General features: G+C 39.4%; 1 protein-coding gene across 1 annotated transcript in view; it reads right to left on the bottom strand.

Moving 5' to 3' along the window:
- Positions 1-15,961, bottom strand: part of Abca13 (ATP binding cassette subfamily A member 13) — a 402,123-nt gene that overhangs the window by 171,990 nt on the left and 214,172 nt on the right. Inside the window, exons 43-45 of the mRNA XM_042684933.1 lie at positions 14,356-14,626; positions 6,125-6,214; positions 1,575-1,644 (exon numbers count right to left, since the gene is read on the bottom strand). Of these exons, the coding sequence (XP_042540867.1) occupies positions 1,575-1,644; positions 6,125-6,214; positions 14,356-14,626 (431 nt within the window). The remainder of the gene's footprint in view (positions 1-1,574; positions 1,645-6,124; positions 6,215-14,355; positions 14,627-15,961) is intronic.

The following is a 15,961-nucleotide window of genomic DNA, read 5'->3' as shown; positions in this document are numbered from 1 at the left end:
GTAAAAGAACAGATTGGTGGTTGCTGCCAGAGGCTGGGTATCGGCCTATGTTTCCACTTCCTTCCCGTTCATCTCAGAACCAAGGCCAAGGAGCAAAATGCACTCCTTGAAGCTGTTATTTCCATCTCAACTCCTTCCTTCTTGGAGTTTTCTGATTTCTAATGTGTCAATCATCATCTCTTAACATGGGTAAAGACAAAAGCAATGATCGGAAGTGGAGAAGGCAGAAGGCAGGAGGATTACTTAGTCTAATTTGCAAACAGCTCTGCAGCCTCTTTACCTGTTGTCAGTTGAAGCACATATCACCAGATAACAGCTTTCTCAGCAGAATTAGAACAGGGCCACCTATTTAATTCTACTTCATGCAGCATTTCTGAAGTTTATTTTACTTACAGAACTTTTTCATGTGATTCTTGCATGTATATTACTGACATAGTTCATGTGAATTACACTGAATGTGAGAACATAGACCCATTTTTGCTATGAATTCATGTATCTCTATACAAGGTATCATAGTATATTTAAATCCAGAATTAAGAACAAGAACAGGGAGTCAAACATCCAGCGTTTCACAAGTAGATGTAAGAAACAAGACTGAAAAAAGCAGCAAATAATTATGCACAAAATAACTTCAACAAAAGAGAGGTGGTCACTGCAAAGGAGCAGCAAATGTATCTGAATTTTCTGATCATGGAGGCCCAAAGGAAGCATGAAGAGTTCCAAGGACCTTCCAGGTGCACCAGCAAATGAAGTATCTATTATGGGGGTGGGGTGGGGAAGCTGTGTTATGGCTCTCTCTTATCTTTCTACCTCTTTTCTAGGAGAAGAAAGCAGATCAAGTTAGCCAAAAATAAACTTTCCAAAGTCACTCAGCTACTAAGAGAAAGTACCAAGAGATCACTACATAAAGAGGCCAGTGAACATACTTTGTACATGAGCATCTCCTTTATATCCTGATCTAAGATTTTTCATTTCCCTTCTGAAAGGTAAATTCGTTTTGCCACATTAGGCTGTTGATCATGGATAACCCCTTTTATTAATTAGCTCTCAAGATTTTCTTTGGGAAGAATTCCCACCAGTTTTCCAAGTAAAGTTCAATTTGTTCTCTTTCATAGATTAGGACATTGTGGCCTTCCCTTAGAGAGTGGTGTCCTGGTGTGAATCAACCACATTTGAAATATTTAGTGTTAGCTTAGTATTTAATATCTGGTTCTTAGAGCTCAAATAAGAAGTATGATGAGAGCCTCAAAGTCATTTTGTCTTGAAATTTAGAGAAATTTCTCCCCCAGTGGCAATTCTAGCCTCTCATTATTAGTGGAAGAAGATTTACTTGCTTAATGAATACTAGTGGGGATGTTGATGATCCAGACAGTAGGTAATGGCTAAGGGGTCACAGTGGGGTATATATAATGTTCACCTTAAGAATGAAACTTTCCCACAAATGGCCAATCAATGGATTCAAAAAGACATAGAAACTCATAGACCAAAACATGAAGGCTCCACAGATAGAGTAAACTTATTTTTTCACTTGAGATTTATATTTTAAATGATCAAAAAATGCTGTAGAAACATACCAGGCAGCCACAGGAGTCCTGGAATGCAGGTCTAGAATAGGGATCTCTATGCCAGCGGGAAGAATTCTTTCTAAAGAACAAAGGAGAGAATTAGAATGATCCTTAGGATTACAAAGCTATTTTATTTCCCTAAAAGAAAGTTCCTTCACAGTAGAACCCTGTTCACAAGATAATCACCTCCTACTGCCACCAAGGCAGAGCTTTGACATTTGTTTTCACAGTATGAGCTGCTAATCTGATGACAGCTTTTATTAAAATGCCAGAATTCCATTGTAGGACACGCTGCTCACTTGGCTTCCTGCACTGAATATATTACCAAGGCTTCCAGGACCTTCCTGGGGTCCTAAGCTTGTGAATCCTACAGCTCCTAGTTTTATAACCAGATACCAAGATGCAATTCATAAACACAAGGATCTGATGACTCCTTTCTCATGGCAAGATATAGTCATTTAATCATCAGCTAAAGAAAAACAAGCATTACATTTCCATTTGTGTGTAAACTCTAGATTACACAACAGAAAGTTATGAAAACAGTAAGGAACAAGCAGATAGGGAAATTTTTTGTATTTCAAGTTCCCTATAGCTTTCTTAGCCTATGGCCCCATATTTCATTTGGTAAATCAAGCTGTAATTTAGTGATGATAATTGTTCTTAGCTACTCCAATTTTGTTAGAGAAAGAAGGAAATTAACATGTAAGGGAGGAAGGAAATTAACAGCTTGTAGAGTTTGGAGAGGTAAAGAGGCTGGCAAGATGAGCCAGGGGTAAGGACAAGCCTGCCCCTCTTCTAGTTCAGGTTTTTTGTGTTTTTTGTCTCACTAGCCACAGAAACTCAGTATAACAACATCAAGATGAAAAATAGTCCAATCCAATGAAAGAAAGCTTGCTATTTCTCGTCACCGGATTAGCAGAGAACATGTAATTCTGAAGCCCTCTCCAGCACTATTCATTTGATTCTCTTAGGGCAATTCCCATTTGAGATTTGCCAGTTCACCTGCAAATGTAACACCTAAGAAAGTTATATATTTAAACAGATGGTTGTATCTGATATTACTTTTTTTAAAATATTGACTTTATGTATACTTAAACCCAGCATTCCCCATTGATTCACAGGCATCCAGATTCAGGTATTTTGTTGTAGAAATGGAAACATGATAATGCCACACATGTATATAATTTAATGAATCATTTCGGAAAGTCAGTTATTTTTGCTCTCTAATTTTTGTATCCCCTAGCTTCCTTTGATACATGGTCATAATGACAGTATTTAACAGAGTTTATATTTTTTGGATCTCTTAAATGCCAATAATTTTTATGCTTGAAGATTCATATGCAGATATATGCAAATTAAAAGTAGGGTAGATGCATGGTAGGATTCTAAGAGTATATATTTTTTAAATTTATTTTTTAATTTTTTAATTTTAATTTTATTTTGGGTCCAGTTGTGGGGCCTGAACTCTGGGCCTGGGCGCTGTCCCTCAGCTCTTCAGCTCAAGGCTAGTACTCCACCACTTGAGCCACAGTGCCACTTCTGGCTTTTTTCTTTTTGCTTATGTGGTGCTAAGGAATCGAACCCAGGGCCTCAGGCATGCAAGGCAAGCGCTCTACCACTGAGCCACCTTCCCAGCCCCAGCATGGTAGGATTCTAATGCTTTCACTCCTTTGAGCCACTAACCAAATGAATGCCATTGAATAGAACTTGTGCTCCATGAGGTCAAGGGGAGGTGGCTAGATGGAAGAGAGAAGAAAAGTGTGGGTGGTAACAGTCATGAAGTACACGTGTGAAAAATGGAGCCGGGCAACTTGAGGGGATTAGTGTTGAAGCGAATGAGAGGAGAAGGAGAGAGGGGTGACTTTGATCAAGACATATTGTACTCATAAACTGACAGGTTATTGAAACCCCTTTATATAAACACATAAAGATAATTATATTAATTGAGGAAAGACAGATCCACTAGAAAGTTGTTTGAGCATGCATAAGAGACCAGCAGACTGGACAGCAGGTTGGCAATGATAAGTTTCTCCCCAGATTTCCTTCCAGTTTAGGAATCTAAGCCCATTTTGACTGAGTAAAGCATATATTTCATGTGTTTGTAGGACCTAGCTACAATGGTGTTGTGAACATGGTCACTTGCTCCCTAATGTTTGAAAGTGTGGGGCTATGTAAGTTTCTCTAATGCAGAGTTGCCTGAAATCTTTAAAAGAATACCATGATTTTCAGATCTGAAAGTGACAGCAGCAGTCGCAAAGGGCCACAGGTCTTGAGAATAAATTTCAGAAATATGAACTTGCCTAAAGGGGTGAAAGCATTCCACAAGGGTCATCATTATGTTTGATGTTGCTTCATTAGAAGCCAACAGAGGCAGAGAAAGAGGTCCAATAAGCTGCCCAGATTCACACTGGTGAAGGTGAGATATAGATGGAGATAACCTGGTCCTGGATGGAGATGTGTTCTCCACCCCTACACATGATGGCTTGGGTAGGTACTCCATGCCTTTGACCTTTGACCTCCACATTCATCTTCACAGAGCCAATCAGCAGTCACATCATCTTCAAGGAGCCAGCCTACAAAGCATTCATTGGCTAAATGAGCCTTTTGATTGTCCTGAGCACAGGAAACTGTAGGCCACTGGCATAACACATCATATTGCTTTAGTCTAATTGTGGAAATGGTACCGTATTATTGTTTATGAAAATAAACTTCACACAATTGTTATTTTTTATTCCCAGTAACAGAACTTGAACCCAGTGCCCTGAACTCTCTTGGTTTCTTGCTCCCAGCTGGTGCTCTAGCACTTGAACCACATCTCCATCTGGATTTTTTGCTGGCTAATTGGAGATTAAATTCTTGTGAACTTCTCTGTCTAGGTAGGCTTAGAATAATGATCATCCATCTCTCAACTTCTGAATAGCTAGGATTATAGACACAAGCTACCGTCACTCAGGTGCAATCAACTTTTTAACTTGTTAGAAATATATAAAATATTCTAATAAGCATGCTGATGGCAATTAAAATGGAACAGGGATAGAGGAGAAGTGACTGCTTTGACTCAGGTGTCACCCAACATTAGCCGTGTAAAGTGGATCAAATTATGTCAGTCTACTAATCTGCTTCTACAAGTTGGCAAGATTTGCACATTTCAAAATTTAAATTTTGGCACATCTACTAACAGAGAAAAAAAACATTTGGGCTAGATTTATAGCAACCGTCATCTGTGGATAAAAAGAGGTCAGCATCACATAGTTCATTCTGACAACTGCCAAATGGTGCATGAACCTTTGAGTTGAGCATCTCAATAAAAAAAGCACTTCTCGGCCAGAGTCTAATCATGTGTTTTGAAATGTTTTGTGTAACTGATAATCAAGTGCTTACTAAAATCTGTCCAGAAAGTAAAAGTGTAGATATCATTGAATTCAACAATACACTTACAGGAAGATACTGGCTGAAGAAAAACTTGTTACTTTGATGTTGCCCCTCTTGAATGAAGCTCTGTCTATGCAACATGGACCTAAATTCTTAAGACAAGTATCCATGGGTATCTTCCCATGCAGCATCCACATAGGCACAGGATGTTGGTAGGTGGATTGAGTAGGTATGAATATGTTAAGGAGCAACTATGAGGATTAGAAACAGGAAAGAGAAAAGAACATAAATCCAGAAGACAGAAGGAATTGCCTAAGGGTATTGTACAGGCTGGGCTGAGGAGAAGGATCTCTGAGCAAGAAATGAGGCAGAAGGGTTTGAAGAGCCTCTGTTACTTGTGTAAAGTTAAAGGGAAGGGCAAACAGAATTTGGAGTACGATCTACCACCACTGAAACATTCATGCTACCTTTGTTCTTCGGCCTTCTCTTGAGAGGGTAAAGCTCACTCTTCCTCTTCCTCCTATTCTCCTTCTCTCTCCCCTCTCCTCTCCTCTTTTCTCTCTCTCCCTCCCTCTCTCTCTTTGCTGTCCTTTTTTGCAGCAATATGAGGCTAAATGTGGGCCTAGGGTTTACCTTTCTATCAGTCAGATGTAGATGCATATCAGAATCTACATGATGTTGCATCAGATAGAAGAGAAATAAGTCATCACCACTGAAGCTTTAGTTAAGTAAAACTACTTTGTTTCCCAAGAGAAAACTGAACTGAAGTAAAATAATTAATTTTCTGTTAATTCTTTCGCACTGAAACTATTAATAGTTTATTTGTTGTCAAACTAATTATCAAGATGATTAATGGACAAACTTCGGGTACAAGCTTTTTCTAAAGAGCTACTAAATTTAAGTTAATTGCTACTTCGTTCTATTTATGAAACAATTTGAATGCTCTTAATTATTTTCTAACTGTGATGTAAAATGTGACTGAAGGAAGAGAAAGGAGCAATTAGGTAGCTTACTTCAGGTAATAGAAAAGTCATATAAATGATGACACTCATAACCTATTAATTAGGCTAACACTCAATTCAGGAAATGTACAGTTGAAATATAAAACAGCAGGGTTGGAGGGATGAGCCAACACTGCTGGTTCTCTTGGTCTATAGTCTCAGTTATAGAAAACACCTGGTACTTACAGAGCTGCATCTAAATCACCACAGAGATGATCATCATCTTCAAACTTCTGCAAGAGCACATGGGTGAGGTCCATGTTGTCCTTTCCACTACTGTTCATGGGAAGACAGGAGAAATGAAGTAGGATTGTTAGGAACTCAACATAGCAAGAACAACTTTAATCTTACAGTGTGCCGCAATCAAGCAGATCCCAGCAAATCATTCCCCATAGCTCAGCTATAATTACTCTTCCACCATTTTATGGGAAAGCCAAATGACCAAGGATAATATTGAGGAATTTTTTGAAAGCACCATTTTATCACTAACACATATGTGTCTTTTTTTGTTGTTTGAGGGTTTTTTTGTTTTGTTTTGTTTTTGTCGGTCATGGGGCTTGAACTCTGGGCTTGGGCGCTGTCCCTCAGCTCTTCAACTCAAGGCAAGCGCTCTACTGCTTGAGCCACAGCGCCACTTCCCACATATGTGTCTTAGTACACTTAGTCACTGTGTATTATGTTTCTCATCTATAACTAGTCTCACATACTTTCTCAGACTTACAAACAACTTTTTTAAGACTGCAAAGAAGTCACGTTGTGTTAATATATTAAACTCTATTAAAAATATCCCTTTCATGTTGGAGCACTGGCTTCAACTGAATAGTTGTCCTCTTACCTATCACTTCAACAAAACAACTTTTTATGTTTATATATTTTGGTTTCAGCAAGTGAACTATACTGAGGTGCCTTTTGCATGTAGGAAGTTTTCAGAGCTTGATGCCAGCAGCTCATGCAGATAATCCTAGGGTTTTAGGAGGCTGAGACCTAAAGGATCAGGCTGCAAAGCCAGTCCAGGTAGAAAAATCAGCAAAAATCTCCATTTCAGGTTGACTAGCAAAAAAGCTAGTTGGAGACATGGCACAAATGGTAGAACACCAACCCTAAGCAAGAAAACCAAGCAAGAGTACAAAGTCCTGTGTTCAAGAAACAAAAAACAAAAAGCATTAAATATCAAAATGTATATGTCAACATCAAGAAATGTCCTTAGTTGAGGAAAATCAAAAGAAAAAGCTCTTTTAAGCCTCTGAACATTTGGCTTGGCTAGTTGGGAATAAGCCTCTCATTTCAATTCATTAAAATGCAGAATGACAATATCTACAAAAAATATAAATTATCACTTCCAAAAAGGGTTATTACAAAGTGATTTTGAGTATGTTTTGTTGAAAAGATTTATTCCAGATATAAAGAAAAATGATATATAATTAACATGATAGCTCACACACACACACACACACACACACACACACACACATACACACACATACACATAGGGGCCTCAAACTCTGGAAATAATTAGCATAAACACTAACAAATACACATAAGTGGTATCTTTTAAAGCATTTACAGCATTCTCCTTTTTTAAGAAGTGAAAGTAACCTCAACCTAATCTTCAACCACTGATTTTTCAAACTGAGGTTTTCTTATTCATGCACAATGAAAAGTTGACTCCTAAATAACTTTCTTCAGTGTTCTTAGCATTCACTCATTCATCAGGAAGTCTCAGTTGGTTAGGCCCACTGAACCCACATCCCACAGTACAAATATACCCAGAACAAAGACTTTTTTTTTTTGGTTGGTCATGGGGCTTGAACTCTGGGCTTGGGCGCTGTCCCCCAGCTCTTCAGCTCAAGGCAAGCACTCCACCGCTGGAGCCACAGCGCCACTTCTGGTTTTCTAGTGGTTTATGTGAGATAACAGTCTCACGGACTTTCCCGCCCGACTGGTTTTGAACTGTGATCTTCAGATCTCAGCCTTCTGAGTAGTTAGGATTACAGGCGTCAGCTACCGGCACCCAGCTAAGACATTTCTATATTTGTGCAAGAGGACTTTGCATAGGTAGCCATTTTCAAGATGCCCAGTTTCCCCAATTTCCTGTCTGAGCTCTCTAATAACAATATTTTCATCTGCTCACTTTTTTCACGTAATCTAGCTATTCTAATTCTGTGCATCTATCCAAAAGAGAATGAAATCAGCATACCAAAGAGATTCCTGCTCATGTTTATTGCAGTATTATTCACACTAACAAAGCCAGGCAACCAACCAAGGTGTCCCTCCCAGATGACTGGATAAAGAAAGTGTGCTATATATACATATAGACAGTGACATAAAGAAGAATGAATGTCTGCTATTTGTATCAAATCAATGAAACAGATATACAGTAAGTGAAATAAGCCAGACACAAAAAGCAAGTACCAGAGGCTCTCTCACAAGTAAAAGTTAAAATATAAGATGACCTGAAGTCAAAATAGCCATGACTTGGGATGAAGATGGGGAAAGTAGACAAAAAGAAGCTGATGTAATTGGTTCGTGCTGTTGGTATATGTTGAAATATCACACTAAAAATCTATTAACTATAGATTAATGCAGTAATGCATGTAAAAGTCAGTTGAATATATCTATATCTATCTATTATATTAATATATTTATACATGAGCATGAAATAGCTTTATATCTCTCTACATCACTGTCTTCAGGCCTGTACATGCCTATGCCTTTTTCTCAACATTATTTCTGCAAAGGAAGCACCTAATTCAGACCACCCCGTAGGACCACTTGCTAATTGAGTTGGTCTGACTTCAAGATTCTGATCTCTTCCACTCTATGATTCCCAACTATGTAGACACATGACTGAAGACACATTGCCTGTAGGCCTCAGCTCTATCGAGCACAGGTGCCTCCTCCTCTGTTTTCCTCCTTCCCAGAGGCCTTGGTGCACAACCTCACTTGGCATAAAACAAGATGATTTAACATACTACATAAGTTCAAAGTTTCCCAAACATAATTTGTTGAACATATTGCAACATATTCCTAATGTACTGAAGTGATTGACCTAATCCTTCACCTCTTTCACCCCTAAATCCCTGAACTTACACTACCTAAATCTGAACAAAACTTAACAGGAACAAAAAATCTGAAATTCAAACTCATTGTGCCAAGTGAGTGTTGTATTTCTGCTGAGGATAACCTTGTTTTCAGAGAATCAACTCTGCATGACTCCAGAATGTCAACACTTCTAACAAAACCTAAGCTCGAAACAAAATGATTGCTTTTTTTTATTAATAAGTTTTTTTAATTGTGAAAATACCGTACAGAGGGGTTACAATTACATGAGCAAGGTAATGAGTACATTTCTTATTGCCTCCTCCTTTGTTTCCCTTACATCCCTGCCCTCCGATACACCCCCTTACCCCCCGGCAGCCAAAGTTGTAAAGTTCATTTTTCAACATAATGTCTTGTACATCTCATTGTTGCAATGGGTCCACCTGTATCCCTATTTAAACAATTTGTTTTTTCCCTTCCCCTCTCCAAATTATACCAATATCAAATACAGTGAAAACAGGGGTTATACCGTGGGAGAAGGACATACAAAGCAACGAAAATAATTATCTTACAAATATGTTAGAAACAATAGAAAAACCATTTGAGTCATTATCTTGGGGTTCATTTCGCCTAACATCAACTTATCTGACCAATTCTAGGACATATCTTTCTTTACGTTGGATTTGATTATACGAAACTAAAGGTGAAATGTTTTGTTCTTAGGCCTCTCTGAAGATCTTTTATTGCTGAAATAGAAAATACTGATTCTTGTCTTCTGCCAGACATTGCTTTCTACCTTCCAGGAGTAACAAGCCTAACAGCAGTGACACTATTTGTCAACAGATTTCTATTCTATCAATAATTAAAATAATTTGGGCATAGTCTATCAAATCTTGTGCATCAGAGAAAATAAATAAGATTTAAAAATAGGGAAATATCAACTTTACAATTTCTTAAATATATAAAATAGTTTAAATTTACTAAATATATTAAATAATTTAAATATACTAAATAGTTTTAACTTTTCTGGGAGCTTATCACTGAACAGACATGAGTCTCTACCACCATGACTAGAATGAAAGACAATGAACTGGGGGCTGGGGGCTCACAGCTATAATGCTAGCCACTCAGGAGGCTAGGATCTGAGGACTGAAGTTCAAAGTCATTCATGAAACTCTTATGGCCAATTAACCACCAAAAAGGCCAGAATTTGAGCTATGGCTCAAGTGGCTAGAGCACTATCCTTGAGCAAAATGAGCTCTGGGCCCTGAGACCAGGCCACAAGACAAGCACAAGACAATGGGACAGGCTGAGACTGAGTCCTGTATCAAAGCCAAGTCTCATCAACAGGTAACTCTCAGGGACCTGGAAGTCCCCATGGGAAGCTGACCTCAGCCTCCTCTGAATAACTGGAGGGAGCGATACTTTCTTATTCTTGAATCAGATTGACTGTAGAGTGGAATGTTTCTTTCAGTTCTCTCAGGAAAAGGGAGACAGGCAGCATTGTCAACCACCTGAGTCTCCTCAGTAGGAGGTATTTGCTCTACTTCTCACAGAATTGCCTCCAGTCAGCAAGCAGTATCCTTATCTGATCTCATCGTTATATTATCCTTACTGACTAAATAGGAAGGACAACCACACCCCCCACAAATCAGAGGGAAACTCCAATAGTGTAGACTTCTATTCGGAATGAAGCCACTGAGAGAATACACAATTTAAGCAGCCGAAAGAAGCAGAGTTAAGAAGCAGTGCCTCATCCCTATATCAGTTCTTGCCTGTACGTCTAACTACTCAGGATGCTGAGATCTGAGGATGAAGATTTGAAGCCAGCAAAACAGAAAAGTTCCTGAGACTCCTATCTCTGAATTAACCAGAAAAAAAAAAAAGTATGACTCAAATAGTCGAGAGCTTTCCTTGAGTAAAAAAGCCAAGTGAGCACATGAGGTCCTGAGTTCAAGTCCCAGAATGGACACACACACACACACACACACACACACACACACACACACACACAGAGAGAGAAAAAGAACCCAGGAAACAGGGTTCCTCAACATGGTATTGAAGATATAAATCAAGAGTACAGCCAGGCTCTGGTGGCTCTTGCCTGTAATCCTAGCTACTTGGGAGGTTGAGATCTAAAGATTGTAGTTCAAAGCCAGTTTGAGTAAGGAAAGTCTGTGAGACTCTTATCTCCCATAAGATTCTCAGAAAAAGCTGGCACTGGCACTGTGGCTGAAGTGGTAGAGTGCTAGTCTTGAGCACAAAGAGGCTCAGGAACAGTGCCTAGGCCCTGAGTTCAAGCTCCAGGACCAGCACAATAGAGTATTTATGTTCACTGTTTAGGTACAAATATCAGATTGGGCTCTGGTGGCTTACACTTGTAATCCTATCTATCTAGGAGCCTGAGATCTGAGATCTGAGGATTGTAGTTCAAAGTCAGATCTGACAGGAAAGCCCAGTGAACTCATCTCCAATTAACCACCAAAGTGCTGGAAGTGGAGCTGTGCCTTATGTGGTAGAGTCCTATACTTAAGCAAAAAAGCTCAGAGACATAGCTCAGGCCTTGAGTTCAATCACAGGACTGGTACTATACACACACACACACACACACACACACACACACACACACACATATATAATGTACATTATATATAACATGGTACTAAAGGAGAAATATATCAAGCAGAAAATAAAAAGAAGAAAAGTAACCTTTTTAGACAAGATCAAGCACATTCAGGGTAGTATGGATGTAGATAATAACCATTTTACTAAATGTAACTTAGAAAATAGATCAGAGCGATCCTAATATGAGATGTAGCTGGACCTTATAGAAAGAGATAAAGGAAATATGAAAGTGAAGAAGTAATTAAGTCAGAGATAGAGTAAAATTTTCTTGAACTCAAAAGCAAAAAGAAAGAAAGAATCTATAGGTTTATAGGTTTGCTGAAGGGGGGAAAAAAGAAAGGGAAAATAAATTCTATACTCCAAGGATAGAGATCTTAACAATGCTCAAGACAGAAAAAAGTCAACCATAAAAAGATGACCTGGTCCAACTAAAGTGTGTGCTTAGAAGTTATAAAAGTAATCCCCATTACAGAAACCCCCAGAGGTTAAAACTTGCAAATATCTTCCTTCTGCAGAAAGAAAGAAAAAAAAAAACCGTTATCCTTAGAAAATCTCACAGCACCTGCCAGGAAACGGAAACACTGGTTCCATTACCTTCATTATTCCTCCCACTTTAGGAAAGGCAAAATTATCTCTGAAGATTCAGTTCAGGCACCACAGCCTTTTAAATTATAGAAACCTGCCTTGCCTTCACCAAATGGCTCCCCTGCTGGGCTGGTGAAAACTGTTACTCAGTATCCACCTTTCCTCACAATGGTTGGAAAGTGTTCCCCAAAAGTTCTTGAACTGGAAATGTGGTCACCATTGTGGCAGGACCTATTGAGGTAGTGGAAACTGGAAGAGTAAGAGATAATCAAAGCATGGGGCCCTACCTTCAGAAGAGATCAATAGTGTTCTCCTGGGAAAGTGAGTTGTGGCAAAGAAGTCACTGGTCAATCTGGCGAGAAGCCAGCAAAACCAAGGCAGAGGGGAGGAGTGATGAAGGTTTCTCCTTCAGCTTCCTAACCGGATGGTTGTGAATCTACAACTCGGGAAACTCTGAGACACATTGGTCTGAATTAATTAGGTGGAAAAAAAATCTGGACTTTTCTGAATTTACTGCCTGTGAATCCTAAACTACACAGGTGTTTATGGGCTCATTTATCACGTTCTGCACAAATGAGAACTCTGCAGTTCCTTATGGACAGGGGAAGACAATCGTGAACCGTTGTGTTTGGGGTAAACAGTGCAGGGTTTTGTGAATGTGTAAATTCCTGGAATTTCTTGATGATACCTAGCCTTTCTACTTCCTGTGAAGGACTTGGGCTCAGTGTGATCAGAGACCTTTTCATCTCTGTAGGAGGACTCCTGTTCCCTCTCAGCATACTTGGTGGCCATGTGCAGGTTTCAGAGACAAACCTGCTCCTAACAGCTTAAACATCTGTGTGGGACAGCCCTAAAAATCCAAGAACCTCTCAAAGGTCGGCCCTGTAAACTCTGACCTCAGACATAATAGAAAGTATCTCACAGGGAAACTTTTTTTTTTTAATTTTCTGAATGTTAAAACATTATACAAGGTGACACCAGTTAATATGACTGTAAGGGTCCAGGGCATCTTGATGAGATTCACCCCTTCCATCATTCCTTTCATCTGTTCTTCCATCCCGTCTGTTCCATCATTTCTTCCATTTTACCTCCCCAGCCCCCGACTAATTTGACATTTCCCACTTCTGTATCACAAATGGTATCACATACATTGAGTATTCTAGCTATATTTATCTCCTATTTCCTTTTTCATTCATCCACACCACTCGTGCTAGATTTCCCTTACAATCATGTTTCAGCTTCCTCATATTCATTTTGTTAAACTGCTAATTGCCCAAAAGGCTTTTACTTAAGCTTCACTCCTGTATATACTAGGCATTAGTCAGCTAAATCAGGTATATAAGCATATGCCTCTATGTGTGTTTATAAGAGAGGTTGTATCTGGGATCTAAATCAACATATGATAGAAATCATGTGCCCCTTGTCTTTCTGGCCTGGCTTACTTTGCTCTGTAGGATATTCTCCATGTTTTGTGCTTTGCAATATTTGAATAGTCTCTGTAAGGATGAGGTGGAATTAATTACTAGTTCACAGCAGAAGTTCATAGTTTTACTAAGTATTCTGACTTTAGTGAATACATATTTTGTTTCATATGTCATATAGTTTTTGCATATGTAATATTTCTAAAACATCAGCCTCAGAAGTGATGTCGAAAGGGGTGACATTAATCAAGATGCACTGTATTCATAAAGTGTGTCAGTGAATGGCAGCTCCTTTGTAAAACAGCTTAAAGATAGTAAAAATACTCAAAAACAGAAGTTGATTTCTTTTGTAGTGACAGCTTTTTAATACAATTTTGCATTTGCTATCAAATAATGATAATAATGAGAAAGAAAGCAAGAAACAAGAAAGCAAGAAAGCAAGATAGGAAGGAAGGAAGGAAGGAAGGAAGGAAGGAAGGAAGGAAGGAAGGAAGGAAGGAAGGAAGGAAGGAGAAGGAAAGAAAGAAAGAAGAGAAAGCACATATATTTGAACATTCTGAGATGCTAAGGACAAAACCCAGGGCTATGGACATGCTTGACAATACTCTTACCACTGACCTATATCTCCAGCTCTTTATATTAAGAAAACTTAATTTGAAATTCTTTTAAAAATGATAAATCTATTGCTATTTGTCTCTGGGCAACAAAAATTAATAGTATCTAAAGATCAGAGCAAAAGTGTCTTACCTGAAAAAATAGGTTTCTGCCCTTTCATAATGGCCAGGTGTCAGTTTGAGGGGAGGGTACGTGGTGGCCAAAGGCTGTACCATAAACATGCTCATGGCCAAGGCCACAAAGAGAACAGGCAGCAGCAGGTTGGAGATGGTGCTTTTCCAGGCCCGCAGAGTGTGGTATAACCTCTTCCTCAGGAGGGCAGTCACCTGTGCCAGAAGCAGCTGGTGGCCCTGCACGGGCACAGATAAGGTCTTCTCTGGTGGATTCCATGCAGGAGGGTCACCTGCAGGGGTAGGAAGGTCAGCAGAGTCAGATATGAATAAATCAGGTTCCCAACACTTACTTGGTCTTAAGGAATCTCTTCATGTAGCTATAGGTGACATTAGAGTGCCCTTCAGCCATAGGAAGATAACCTGTGCGGCCTCCCCACAGCAAATAAGAGCTGGATTCCATATCCAAAGGACCACATCTGGGCTCTGTGCATCCCCATTCTATAAGGAGGGGAAAGATGGACCTTGTGTCTCACAGCATTAAATACATAACCAGCCACCACTGTGGGTTGATCATGCTCTTTTATTTTAAAATACATGACTTCTATTTATTTTTTAGTTTTATTTATTTTTTATGCGGTACCAAAGAATTAAAATCAGGACCTCATACATGCTAGGCAAGTAGTCTACCACCAAGCCACATTCCCAACCTTACTATTTACCTTTATTAGTTTGAAAGAAAGCCTGATGCATAGGCAGATTCTAGCCATCAAAGATTTAAAATGAGTTGGACACCAGTGGCACACACCTGTAATCCTAGCTACTCAAGAATCGGTGATCTGAGCATCACTGTTTAAAGCCAGTTGGAGCAGAAAAGCATGTAAGACTTATCGCCAATTAGTCATCAGAAGAAAAAAAAAGATAAAACAGAAGTCAAGTTGCAATGCTAGTGCATTGAGCATTAACCTTGAACAAATAAAGTACAGGGACAGAGCCCAAGCCCTGAGCTCAAGCCTCAGGACTGGAATTAAAAAAAAAAAAAAAAAGAGCAGAAGATTCTGTGAGTCCTAACCACAGATCAGTTGACTGTGGCAACTGGGGAGGCGGATCCTGAAGAGTTTCTCTCCCTGCTTAGACCTTACATCCCTCTTCTGTATTTCTCTCAGTTCTAAATGATGAGTGCGCGGAGTGGTTCTCAGGAAAACATTTCTGACAGCTACTTTCCCTCAGATCCACCTTCCTCAGCCCCTCCCACAACTTATACCCCCACCCCCACTCTACCCCCCACCCACTGAGAGGAGCCAGTCAGTCCTCAAAACCATGGCAGTCCTGAGTCCACTGGGCCTGTACAATCAACCCTGTCCCTCCCTCCTTCTTGTTCTCTCTAAGCAGTTCTCAATGACTATAAAAGTCAACAACTCAAATTCAAAAGGAAAAAGTGACTGGTACACCATTGATCTACTCACACACCCTCAAGAGCTCACTTCCAAAAGAAATCTCTACATGCCTGCCTAGAGGAAAAGTCAATGGCAAAAAGTGAGGCAGACCCAGAACAATGGTTTCAAACAGTATCCTGCAGGAAGGCTGAGCTTGACCAGTCATCCACATGATAGCTCAAGTGGTCAAGT

The sequence above is a fragment of the Dipodomys spectabilis genome, unplaced genomic scaffold (genome assembly GCF_019054845.1).
Source record: "Dipodomys spectabilis isolate Male_0828 unplaced genomic scaffold, ASM1905484v1 ptg000092l, whole genome shotgun sequence".
Taxonomy (NCBI): Eukaryota; Metazoa; Chordata; class Mammalia; order Rodentia; family Heteromyidae; genus Dipodomys; species Dipodomys spectabilis.
This window is presented reverse-complemented; position numbering and strand designations above follow the sequence as displayed.